The sequence below is a fragment of the Paroedura picta genome, chromosome 7 (assembly GCF_049243985.1).
Source record: "Paroedura picta isolate Pp20150507F chromosome 7, Ppicta_v3.0, whole genome shotgun sequence".
NCBI lineage: Eukaryota > Metazoa > Chordata > Lepidosauria > Squamata > Gekkonidae > Paroedura > Paroedura picta.
The window spans coordinates 94,592,717-94,605,913 of NC_135375.1; the positions used below are offsets into that span (position 1 = coordinate 94,592,717).

Sequence of the window (13,197 nt, forward strand, 5' to 3'; positions counted from 1 at the left end):
TTAAGACCAACTAAATTTTGTTCTACTGCTTCAGAACAACACGGCTACCCACTTGAACGTATACATTCAAGTATCTTTATATATGTGTTACATGTTAAAAATAGAGACTATCAAACATGAACATTCATCAGCAAACGAACAGCCTTGTTTGGAGGGCAATTAAATAGCCATTTTGGTGTAGTGGTTAGGAGTGCGGACTTCTAATTTGGTGAGCTGGGTTCGATTCTGCGCTCTCCCACATGCAGCCAGCTGGGTGACCTTGGACTTGCCACGGCACTGATAAAGCTGTTCTGACCGAGCAGTGATATCACCCACCTCACAAGGTGTCTGTTGTGAAGAGAGGAAAGGGAAGGCGACTGCAACCCCCTTTGAGACCCCTTTGGGTAAAGAAAAGCAGCAACTCTTATAAGAACCAACTCTTCCTCCTCTTCTTCTAACATTCAGTCACATGTATATACAAAAATATAACCCATCGTAATATCCCTACATTACCCAGGTAAAGAGCCTCTTGTTGCGTAGAGTGGTAAGGCAGCAGAAATGCTGTCTGAAGCTGTCTGTCCATGAGGTTGGGAGTTCAATCCCAGCAGCCGGCTCAAGGTTGACTCAGCCTTCCATCCTTCCGAGGTCGGTAAAATGAGTACCCAGCTTGCTGGGGGGTAAACGGTAATGACTGGGGAAGGCACTGGCAAACCACCCCATATTGAGTCTGCCATGAAAACGCTGGAGGGCATCATCCCAAGGGTCAGACATGACTTGGTGCTTGTGCAGGGGATACCTTTACCTTTACCTTTTACCCAGGTAAGGTTCCAGCAAGTTCAGAGCAGTGTGGCTATGCCTGAATCAAGCCTTGCTGTTTATGTGTTGGATCCACTGCAAGTGTTCCTGCAAGATGTCACTGCACTGATATTTCCCTGCCTTCCTTTTCCCCAGTGGTTGGCCATTTATCATGAAACTCCCCTGTGTCAACGAAACAGCGAAAAATAGAAGATTTTATATGAAGTGGTTTCTCTGGGCCTTTTCGCACAGGGATCTTTGTTGCAAATTGTTTGCGGAATGAAAAATCGCCATTTAAAATAGTGGAATTCGTCGTTATGCATACCTGCCTTTGTAGTGGAATCAGTTGCGTTTTTTAGCGTTTCCCACAGGCTTCCGGTCTCGGCAGAAATCGCTAGAAAGGAAGCGCTATTGCCAAGCTCGTCCCGCCCCTGGCCGTCAAGCAGCCAATGGGCAGCCGTTAGCATGCTCCCAAACAGCCCCTTTCCCTTTAAGAAAGGGTTTAAAAAAAAAAAAAACAGACCCATAGCAACGAATCGAGGTAGATTCGTTGCAACGGAGAGACCCATCCAGCTGCCTAATGTGAGCTGTCATTTGATTGTATGATCGTTGGCACGCTGCCTCGAGTGATAAACCCCCCCCCCCTCACGGGCCCGATTTTCGGCTGAATTAATGTGTAAAAAATAAAGGGACTTTATTTCAGCAAACGGGCTTTTATGTGGTTTGTGCTTAGTGACTAAAGGTGAAGGACTGAAGCCAGGGAAGCCTCTAAACAGAAAGAGGCTCGCTGGTGCGTTTATCCCCGCTCGCTCGGAGAAAAAAAAAATGGCCATCGCTTCGCCGGAAGTTTGGAGGAGAGAGCCAGGGGGAGGGACTTTGAAGAACCAGCAACAATGGTAACGCACAGGTCTTTAGCGCTACTGTTGCAGATTGGTTGCAGGAGTGTATCGCTATCCGGAGGGTGAATCCACTTTTCTGGATTCCCCTGAAAGCGCTACAACGAAGCGCTTTTTGCGGGTCGGTTTCAGGATTGTTGCAGATTGTCTACGACGTCGTGGGTTATGACAAATTAGTAGCGTTTCCAATTAGCAACCATTGTGCTATTTTGAAGCCGTGCGAAATGGCCCACAGTCTCCACTCTGCCACCATGGCTGTATATGAGTTTGATCCACTAGAACAATTCACAGAAGCACTGGGTGGGCTGGCTCTTTCCCTGTCTCCCCTTCATCAAGGAACCTGCCGAAATTCCTTTCTGAATGTTTGCAGGGACTCTCAAACAAAACGTTCCACAGGACAGAGGGCTGCAAAGTCTTCAGGCAAGTAAAGGATTAAGGTTCGCTTTCCATCACAATAATGAACGCAAACCTAGATTCCCAACTGAAAATTCCTTCAGTCTCTTTCCTACTTTCTACATGGAGTATCTAAGGCTGTAGTCCAGGGCGTAACCCAACATTTAGCATATGCAACCTAATTCTGAGTAAATATGTACAGGGTAGGATGTCACACACACACAAAACATAAGGTTAAGGGAACGGACGGGGATGGTCTCTATCACAGGACTCGTTTGTGTTAAAGAGAACAACAGAAAACTGTTGAGAGTCAGGAAAATGTTCTCTGAGAGAGAGCTGGCTTATATATTTTGCTCTGGAATTGAACTGATAGTTATTGCCGAGGTCAAGGATCTTCTTAAAAGTTGATTTGGGTCATTCTCAACCTCCCTGAAATATGGAACTCCAAAGAATGAGAGAGAGGATCTTGCAGCAAGAAAACAACAAAGAATACACTGTGGGAGTAGAAAACCAATTACGAGTAAGGAAGTTTTGTGCAAACTGAACTCACAGTGCTGTAATTTTATCTGTCAAGCTCACTCCAGACCTGTTGTGGATAATAAGGGGCTATCACTTGGTATTAGTGGCCCATTTGCCAACCCTGTATTTAAGACTTAAAATATACTGTTGTGGCTATGAACCTATGATTAGACTGTGGTCACAATACGCTCTTGAGGTTGTCTGTGGCTTTGCCCTATTAATATGGACTGCCCATAAATTGCAGTGTTAAAGCCTTCAGGTCTTTTTGGAGGGGGGCAAGGAGAAGCTGTTTTGAAGAAGGGGATCTGGGAAACAGGTGCAGAGGCTAATTTGTGCATAAAGTAAATTAGGGGGTGGGGGAAAGATCTTTCCCTTTTCCATTTTTATCAGTATCGCCAGGTTTCGGTCCATCATTTCTGGCTTTTTCATAAGTGCTCTACAAAAGGACATTAAACTTTACCTAGAAAAAAACTGAGCAGGCTCACAGACCAAAACTAGCCCTAATATCACTTTACATGATCTACCCCAAGGGAGAAGCTTCCAGATATAAACCCCTTTCTCATCCAAAGTGGAAAGCACGGGTGCAAAATGTTGCAGGCAGACAAAGCCATCATTTAGTACGGCAAGTAATAATAATTCAACAACTCCCAAACTGGACATGTTTAAGTACACTCTGACTGGTAAACATCACTCATTTGTAAGGACATTTAAACCAGGACATAGCTGAATGAAAAGACAAAAAAAGGGGGGGGGAATGCTCTAAATCAGGGGTAGACAATCTGTGGTCCTCCAGATGTCCATGGACTAAAATTCCCATGAGCCCCTGCCAGCAAACGCTGGCAGGGGCTCATGGGAATTGTAGTCCATGGACATCTGGAGGGCCACAGGTTGTCTACCCCTGCTCTAAATGGCTTCTTCTCTTTACGTAACTGGCCACAGAAGGTCTTGTAGGTGGTTCCAATGCACATGTTCATCACTTGATCGTAAAACTGAACACGGAAGACAGAACTTCCCTAACACATCACCTCGAATCGCGCAGTTTGGGCTGGGTTCATATTACACATTCACAGCTGCCTGGACACACTGCGCAATCAAGAACAGAGAGATCAAGTGATCAAATGCAGGTGTGGCCCAAGCCACAGATACTACGAAAGACCAAGTCGTCTTATGACTGTACAGCGCATCCAATTTCAGTGGTGCCCTCTGGTGTTCACAGGGAACGAACTCATCCTAGAAAGGGTAACTCTTCTTCAACTAAAGCAGGGGTGGCCAAACTGTGACTCTCCGGATGTCCATGGACTACAATTCCCATGAGCCCCTTGATATCTGGAGTGCCACAGTTTGGCCACCCTTGAACTAGAGGGAAGATGCTTTGAATGGCTTCCTTGCAAGAAGCCACAAAATGGCACCATCAAGGCCAATTGCAACTGTATGCTCACCAAAGCAGCATGGGGGGGGGGGTGCAAGGGGTCCCTGTTATAGAGACTGGCAATCTTTTGCTGTCAATCCAATCAAAAGGGAAGTCCCTAGGCCTTCTGAAATGCCAAGAGGTCATAACCAGCTCCAATCCACTGAAACAAAGATGGTATTCATGCTTTCATGCACACAATCTGCAGAACTGGGTTTGATTCCCCACTCCTCCTCCACATACAGCCAGCTGGGTAGCCTTGGACCAATCACATTCTCTCATAGCTCTTTCGCCTCACCTACCTCACCAGGTGTCTGTGCTGGGAAGAGAAAAGGAAGGCAATTGTAAGCTACTTTGAGACTTCCCTGGGTAGTAAAAAGGGGGGTACAAAAACAGCTCTTCTAATTCGCTAGTTTTCAAACTGTGGTTTCTTGGAAACTTTGGCTGCTCAATGGAAAGATGGGAAGATCAGTAAAGGCAAAGCTGACAAAGACTATTTGCCCACCCACCACTATGGATCTTATTCTGTAACAGTCTCCTGGGGAAGCTTGGATGCAATTGCAGAGCACACACACGAAGCTGCTTTATATTTAACCAGGCCATGGGTTCATCAAGGCCATTCAGAGTGGCAGCTGCTTTTTGGTGGCAGAGCTTCCACTTTGTGGAAGCCAATAGGCCTGGCCAGGAGTCAGAACAGCTCTTGGGTCACCATTGCTCCAAGAAGATCCATCAACAATTCCCAATAAGCAACCTCTGCTAGGCTTCAGGAGAGGCCCCTATTGCCTGCCATTTGATGGAAGCAATGATTGGGCTCTGTTGGCAAAAGAGGATCCCTCCAGGACCTGCTTCCTCCTCACCACCCAGGGCAGACTTTTTCAACCAGGGTTTCATGAAACCCTGGGCTTTCTTGATGGCCCTGGAAGGGTTTCCTAAATGGGTGGGAGTTAATTTTTATATATTTTTTAAGTTTGTTAAACATTTACCAATTGATATGGCCATACATGGTCCTGTCAACCTGCCTTCTCCTCCCAAAATGGTCAATGATGGGGCGGGAAGGGGTGGGAAAGAGCAGGACTCCAGGTAGGCATGTCCACAGCTATGCTTCCCAACCATATGCTGCACGATCACACCACTTCTGGGGTTTCTTGAAGCCCAAAGAAAACCCATGACTGTAAACCCATGAAGTCCAGTTTTTTCACCTACTCAACAGTGGCCTGGGCAAAGATCTTTTACATACTGTTCTGTGGCCAATTCTCATTTTAACCTCGTGACACCTACAACATTATTTCAAGAAATAATTTCTACTCCTAAAGAATGATAACCAAACATATATCGGGGCATGCCTATGAAATAAAAAGTTACCTATAATATCACCCCAAAAAACTCATGCTGTTCCTTCAAAAGCAACAAAATGTATTAAAATATTTTCCATCTAAAGAAGATTTTTAGCAAAGGGAAATTTTCCAGATGCTCACTGTTGGAATGCATATTCCAGTCCCCCCTCCCCGACCTTCAAGTCTACACAAGGTTTCATTTCTTTATTACATTCTTTATTAGCACTACTACTGTGGGGTTGGAGATATCTGTTCCTAGTACTTTTCAAGAAGAAGAGTTGGTTCTTATATGCCGCTTTTCTCTACCCAAAGGGGTCTCAAAGTGGCTTCCATTCGCCTTCCCTTTCCTCTCCCCACAACAGACACCCTGTGAGGGAGGTGAGGCTGAGAGAGCCCTGATATCACTGCTCGGTCAGAACAGCTTTATCAGTGCCATGGCGAGCCCAAGGTCACCCAGCTGGTTGCATGTGGGGGAGCGCGGGATTAAACACGACTCGCCAGATTAAAAGTCTGTGCTCCTAACCACTAAACCAAGCTGGCATGAATTACAGATGGCAATCCCCCTCACCTCCAAGAAATATTCAGAGAAAAACTGATGTTGTTTCTTCCCACTTTTCTTCCAACTTTTCCCAATTTAGGAGAGTTAAAAAAAAAAAAAGCACACCCTCCTGTGAAATATTTTCTCCTCTGAAGTGAGTCAAGAAACTTTTAAAGATAAACGTTTTCCTCACTCAAACTATATAATACAGGTAAGACTCATGGGGGAGGAATCTTCCTTGTCCCCACACCACTCACTCACTGTGCCACTCGCAGCATCACTCCTGCTCCCTGCCTAGCTTAAGTGGCATCAGCTCCAGCTCTCTGCTCTTGCCCAGTTTAGCTGGTAGTGGTAGCAGCCCCCGCTCTTGTTCCTCTGCCTACCCTGTCCCCAAGGGAACACTTCCTAACCCTGGTTGCACTTTGGGGAGGATTCCTTCTCATATTGTTCTGAAAACCAGGGGCAGGGAGTGAACATGGCCCCATTCTCTGGGTTTTTCTATCTGCATGGGGTGACAGTTTCAGAATTAGATGTATGATAAATATTGCATGAAGAACAAGACAGCATTAGATAACGATAATTTCTGTGTAGACTATAGATATATGCAATACATTTTCAAAGAAATCTGTGTTGTTTAAATAGCTTCTTTCACAATTAATTTGCTATGATGTATATGATACTAAGAGCCTCTTGTGGTGCAGAGTGGTAAGGCAGCCGTCTGAAAGCTTTGCCCATGAGGCTGGGAGTTCAATCCCAGCAGCCGGCTCAAGGTTGACTCAGCCTTCCATCCTTCCGAGGTCGGTAAAATGAGTACCCAGCTTGCTGGGGGGTAAACGGTAATGACTGGGGAAGGCACTGGCAAACAACCCCGTATTGAGTCGGCCATGAAAACGCTAGAGGGCGTCACCCCAAGGGTCAGACATGACCCAGTGCTTGCACATGGGATACCTTTACCTTTTTATATGATACTACTGAAGAGTGCAAGGGTTTCATTTTAATATCAAAATACACTGATTGTCCAATGGCCTTTTTCAGTATTTTCAGATTTTAATTACAGCCACTGACTAATAAAGAAAAATATCTGTTAAACAAAAGATTGGAAGGAGATGAAGACCTGCTTTCTGTAGATTGTAAAAGTATTTTACAAAAAATATTACCTATTAAAATACAGCATTTGGATGAGAGATTCGTAAAGCCAAATGTTTCACATAAGGAACCCAATAACCAGGTATTTCTTGATTCAGAAGCACCTTAGAGGCCAACAAGATTTTGGGGGTATAGTTTTTCAAGTATCAAAGCTCCCTCCATCAGATATATCATAATCGAGATCTTTAATGGAGTCCTTAAATCCCAGTAATTACAGCCCTTTGCTCTAATCAAGCTGGTTACAATGTGCACTGTTACCACTGTTTCTTCTTTGCAACATTCCTCCCACCTTCTGACTGGGATATAGGAACTCCAAGATCTCCATTCCAATGTATTTGACAAAGGAAGCTTTGACTCTCAAAAGCTCATGTTCCCAAAAATCTTGTTGATTTCTAAAAGGTCATACTGGACATGAATCCAGCTGTCCTTCTGCAAGCCAACACAGCGACACTCTAAAACAACATTTCCTTGCTATTGATAAGCATGGAAGAAATGTACAGAATCAGCCTTCCCCTGGGCCTAAAAAGAATGCTGATCTACATTAGCTTCTAAGATACTAGAGGGCTTCTCCTAAGTTGTGTTCCAAAACTCTTTAAAAAAACAAAACAGGTCCAAGTGCTGTTGTCCTCTTTGCTACACCTGCTCTGAGGCAGGAACCTGTGGCTTACCCCAGTAGAATTACAAACGCACGGATAATTTCAGCTTGCTTACCTGAGAGAAATTCAGGCCATTCAACGGATGACACTGTTCCTCTACTTTTTCTACTGCTCCAGTCTGCTTTCGGAGACGTTCCGCTTCTTGGGCAAGGTAGAGATCCAAGACTGGCACGCCACGGGACTTAATGTCCACCTCTGTCAGAGAGTTCACCATCAACATTACCCACACAGGTCTTTTCCTCTCCCAGTTGCCTGCGATCGCGTTGAAGAGATAGTCAGCATACAGTCCTTTGCCCCGTTGGTCTGGGGTCATCCAAGATGGCATCATGAGCTTGACATATTCCAAATGGCGCTTGAGCCGACGGTAGATGTCCCTGGGGAGGACATCCTGAAGATTCTCACCCTGTGGCAGGAGCTGGCAACTGGTTAGGGCAGAGATCGTGTAAGGATCTGTGAGGTCCAGCTCAAAGTAGACAATATGGCTTTGCTGGAAGGCTTTCTTCGAATTCTCAGGGATAAAGTCCCAGACCCGGGTATATGGGACATGAATTGTGCCAAAAAAGTAAGAAGGTGGGTCTCTCTTTATAGTCCACAGGAAGGAGTTCAATTCACTTTGCTGAAGAGAAGGAAACACAGCAGTGAAATTAAACAAGGATACATAATAAGGCAAGATCATATAGCGGATCAGCAATAGCCACTGGGACAACGGGTGAGTTCTTTACACAAGCAAACCTAGGCTGAATCCAAACTAAGTTTTCTGTCAGCAGAACTGAATTTTTCTGCCTCCATTTCCCACTGATCTCCATGAAATGCTCCTCACAAGTCCCCGAGAAGCAGCTGGAGTGGAGTTCTGCAGTAGAAAAAGAGAATCAGTGGAAACTTGCCAGTTTAGTCTGGACTCAATCTAAGGTTGCCAACCTCCTGGCAGGTACAGTGGAGAAAACGCAGCTACTGTGCACACACTTCCTAGTGCAATGTTACAAACTCTATATTTGCTTCTTTTTTTGTACAAACTTGTATTTCAAGACAGTGGCATCTGCTATGTATTTGAACATGAACACTGATGCACTGGTACAGTATCAGACAAGCCACCGGTAAATGACCTGTTTCAAAAAGTTCTTTATCAGCAATAGTTTAAAAACAACTTATGTTCAAAAAGTCACAAACACACTCGTTAAACAGCTTCACATCTCAATCCCAATTCTAAATTATAATTCTTTCCTTTGTCAGGATTTAGAGGACGTTTTGCTGAGAGAAGTTAAGTACTGCAGTCATAGATTAAAGATGTTGACTCCAGAAGGAACACATTCTAATTTAGAATGGAGATGTTTTATGGATAGCGTGTATCAAGATTCTTAAAAAGGATCTATGTAACGTTGTAGCCCTGTTGTTAAAATTCAGCACACTAACCTGTTGGACTGATGACCCTCAACCTTGCGAATATGTATGCTGCATTACAGAGATTTTGGGCGCACAAGCATGTGTTTTTGAGTAGTCCAAAATACATGAGGTTGCAAATAACATGCTTTAAGAGTTGGTAAGGTTTATGTTACATTTTCAAATAAACTTTGGAGCCATTTGAGGCTTTTCCCTATGAAGAGCTCTGTTTTTGAATTTGGCCATTGTGAGTATGTGGGGGGCTTCACTGATGTTTTGTGAAGCTGTATAATTAGCGTGATTCCTGTTCTTAGACTACTGCTGATGAACTTTTCGAAACACAGCATTTGCAGGTAGCTTGCCTGACATTGTACTGGTGTATCACAATTACATCCTATTGATCGTTAAAAAGATACCACTGTTTTGAAATAGATGTTTATCCAAAAAAAATGAAGCAAATGTTTTATTTTATTTATTCAATTTATATACCGCCCCCTCTAGAATTTGTAACACTGATTTACGAAATGTTTGCACAGTAGCTGCATTCTGCTTGTTATCCGCTGCATTCATCGCTACTGTAGCTCAACTGATGTCCAGAAGTCAGTTCCCCATGGCGTCTTATCCCTGCTGAACTCTCTCCCCTCTCCAATCCCTGTCCTCTTCATGTTTCATCCCTAAATCTCGAGGAATTTCCCAAAACGGAGCTGACAACCCAAATCCAATCCCCTAGATTCCACTGGAATCTGTAACTCTCAGGAATTTTACTGTCAGGTGAGCACGAGTGGCAGAAAAACTTGTCTAAGCCATATTTGGGGAAATAGGCCATTGCTGTGCCACTGATTAAATAGCCATACAAATGTTGCAGACGGCAGAAACAGGAACATTTAACAAGTAAAGTATACAGGAAGTACTAGTCCCCTATGCACCTGAGAAAAATTTCACTTCATTTCCAGTTTGGACAATACATGTACTCTGATGATAGAAGAAACAGTCTATAAGACTATGCTATTTAAATGATACACTGGTAGACTGGTCAATTTTTTGAAAACAAGAAAACAGGAATACTTAATATTCGGCAGAGATGTCACTTTCAGTAACTACCATGTTAACCATTGTGGAGGGACAGCTCTTTTAATCTTGCGCAGCAAAAGAAAACTGAAGTTCAGTGATACCTTAAAGACTAAAGATTTATTCCTCCACAAGGTTTCATGAGTCACAGCTCAATCCATCAGAGAAATACACTCTGTCGGTCTTTAAGGTGCCGCAGAGACGTCTGTTTTACTTCCCTGTTTCGAAGCATCTGTCCACACCACCTTCCGTTAAGAAAGAAGTGTGCAAATATCTTTCATTCTGTAGCTCTAACCGGCGTAAAATGTTTTATTTTGCTTTTTAAAAGTCTCATACAGAGAGCAGTCTAACTTCAAGATAAAGGCACAGCAATTAAAGAAAGGGGGGGAGAACCCCTCTTTTATGTGGTGATAAGATGAATGAGGATAACTGGAAATCCACAGAGGCAAGAAGTGTCACCTACCGGCTTAAAAGCAAACAAAGGGTCTTGAAAGACGCCACAGGCATGGAGAAGGTTGGAAGGTCAACACCCCTTTGTTTTAAACAGGCCTGATCTTTATGTGACAAAGAGCACACTTAAGGATCTGAGTCTATCTAAAAGGCATTCCCCTTGGCCCGCTCCGAATTCCATTAGCCCCCTCCTTGTTTAATGTACCGAAGGCCCCATCGGGAGGCATTAAAAGACCTGCATTTTGAATATTGCACACAGGACATTAGGAAGGGCTGTCGAAAGTCACTGTATGGTAGATTTAAAACCAAATCCAAGAGGGGCTCCGTTTATACTGCAAGGACTACTCCTCACCTTCACTTCTGCTAAACCCCAGAAGTGGGGCTAGTTTCAACAGGAGTCACATAAAAAACAGAAGCAATGTGTTCTCCATCAGTATATATTTGAGGACGCGAGAGGCAGCTTCAGTTTAGGACATCCAAAGGAAAGAGAGAAATACGCAGCTTGAATGTTAGAATGCTTGATTGGGAGATGAAGTCATTAATTCGGCAACTGCGCTACAAAACAAGAAGCAGTTTGTATCACACGGGGCACTGCCGGAAGGATAATGATGATGTTTCTAGACCTAATGGCCTTCCTATCAAGAGTGAAAGATAGGCAACGTGGGCCAACGACACGTACCACCCTGGCGACAGCAGTCCATATATATAATGCATAAAACAGCTCAGGTTTCGCAGCAGCACAAGAAAAATATAAAGTGTTTTATAATTATGTATATATTTCATATTCCCAGCCTGTAGGAAGCAAAATACTGTGCCTAGTTAGTTTTTAACCTCTATCACCACCTCTTCAGAAGACAGATTTTCACACTGCCTGTCTAAACTGGATGTTATCCGTTGTTGGCCAAGTTTCAAGTGAAGTGGTACGGGGATTTTATACATCCCCTTTTCCTTCCACTAGTGAGCTGTCTCTAAAGTGCCAGGGTCATTTCAAACACTCCCCCTCCCTTTTTTTGCTGTGTGGTTTTTTTGCTGATTGTTTAAGATGTTCTAAGTTGAGCATTATAGCGCTCCATGGAGTCAAAGCAGTTCATTGGTGCCACTTTAGTACTGAAGAGCTATATTGGTTTAGCATTATAGCACTCCGATTAGAATTTTTTAAAAAGTCCATGGAAGATTGTACAGCAAAAAACAGCAGGGGAGGGGAAAGCACCATCACAGGAAGCACGATGAACATTTTAAACAGCACACCACAACAAGTCAAAGGCACAACAAAGGGGGGGGGAGCAGTTCCCTTCAAAAGCAGTTCAGCCACGCTTTGCTAACCTGAGGCAAGTGGATTTGTACAAACAGGTAAATAAATTCTATTAATAGCTGGTTACCAAAATAGGTCTTTCTGAAATCCACCAGTTTGAAAATGGTCATAAGGTGCAGAGAAACCCATGCGCAGAGGGGGAAGGAGGCATGATTCTGCTGGCCCCTACCCGGACAAGTGACTAGCGGCTCATGAGTATGGTATCTGCCAACATTGCTGGCCCCTATCTTTGATCTTCGGTCACTTGGCAGGAATTATTTCTTTTAAATGGCCATCGGGACTGATGGTATGATGTAATTTCCTGAGAAAACCCATGACTGCCATTGGGCCTCTCTAGGACTCACTGAAAGCTCTATGGTTTTAAGTTGCCCTTGAGTTGCTCTCAGTCTCTCACTGGTTTCGAGGCCATGCATGGCAAACTAACACCTACACATACATAGACATGTATTCATGCAGGCTTTGTCCCTCATGGGCATGCCACTGTGCAGCATTGCCAGGGGGACATTAATATACAAGGTACATGCATTAGAACTCTCTGGAGAACAGCCCGATGAAAATATCTGGGGAAACACAGTCAATCATGACTGGACAACTGCTTAATGTTGATGGTTTAAAATGTTTTAATATTGTTTTAAAGTTATACAGTTAATTTTATGTGAATAATTTTTATCTGTTGTATTGTATGTAGTGTTATATGTTGTTCACCACCCTGAGGCTGCAACAGGAAGGCAGCATAGCTTGGTGTAGTGATTATAAGTGGCAGCTTCTAATCTGGACAGCATGGTTTGATTCCCCACTCCTCCACATGCAGCCAGTTGGGTGACCTTGGGCTAATCCATTAGAGCTGTTCTTACAGAGCATTCCTGTCAGAGCTCTCTCAGTCTCACCTCCCTCACAGGGTGTCTGTTGTGGGGAGGAAGGGAAGGTGATTGTAAGCTGCTTTGAGACTCCTTTGGGCAGTGAAAAGCGGAGTATAAAAAAGAACTATTTTTCTTCTTAATGGTTTTAAAATGAGATATTCCATTGTTAGCTTCATGGATGGCCTTTGTAAGGGCAGACAGGTGGCATAAAAATCGCAAGTATTTTAAAAAGTCATCTTTTTTATCTGTAAAGGGGAGATATGGAAAAACACTGAATTATAGATCGCTCCATAACTGGAATCCAACCTCACACATAAATTTCACCACCTTGGTAACTGGTCCTTACATAGAACAACAAGCCACTGTCCAAACAAAGAGTGAAAATATCTTTGGGAGGTGTTGCTTCTCTCACCAATGCTGACATTTTCATCTGCATACGTTTAGTTTATTAATATGACATTTTTAC

The 13,197-nt window shown here is 43.7% G+C and overlaps 1 protein-coding gene across 2 annotated transcripts in view; it reads right to left on the reverse strand.

Annotated features, from left to right (window-relative positions):
• TRABD2A (TraB domain containing 2A) overlaps positions 1–13,197 on the reverse strand; it is an 83,301-nt gene that overhangs the window by 57,883 nt on the left and 12,221 nt on the right. For both annotated transcript variants that reach the window (XM_077345455.1, XM_077345454.1), the window contains exon 2: positions 7,720–8,280. In XM_077345455.1, the coding sequence (XP_077201570.1) occupies positions 7,720–8,280 (561 nt within the window). The remainder of the gene's footprint in view (positions 1–7,719; positions 8,281–13,197) is intronic.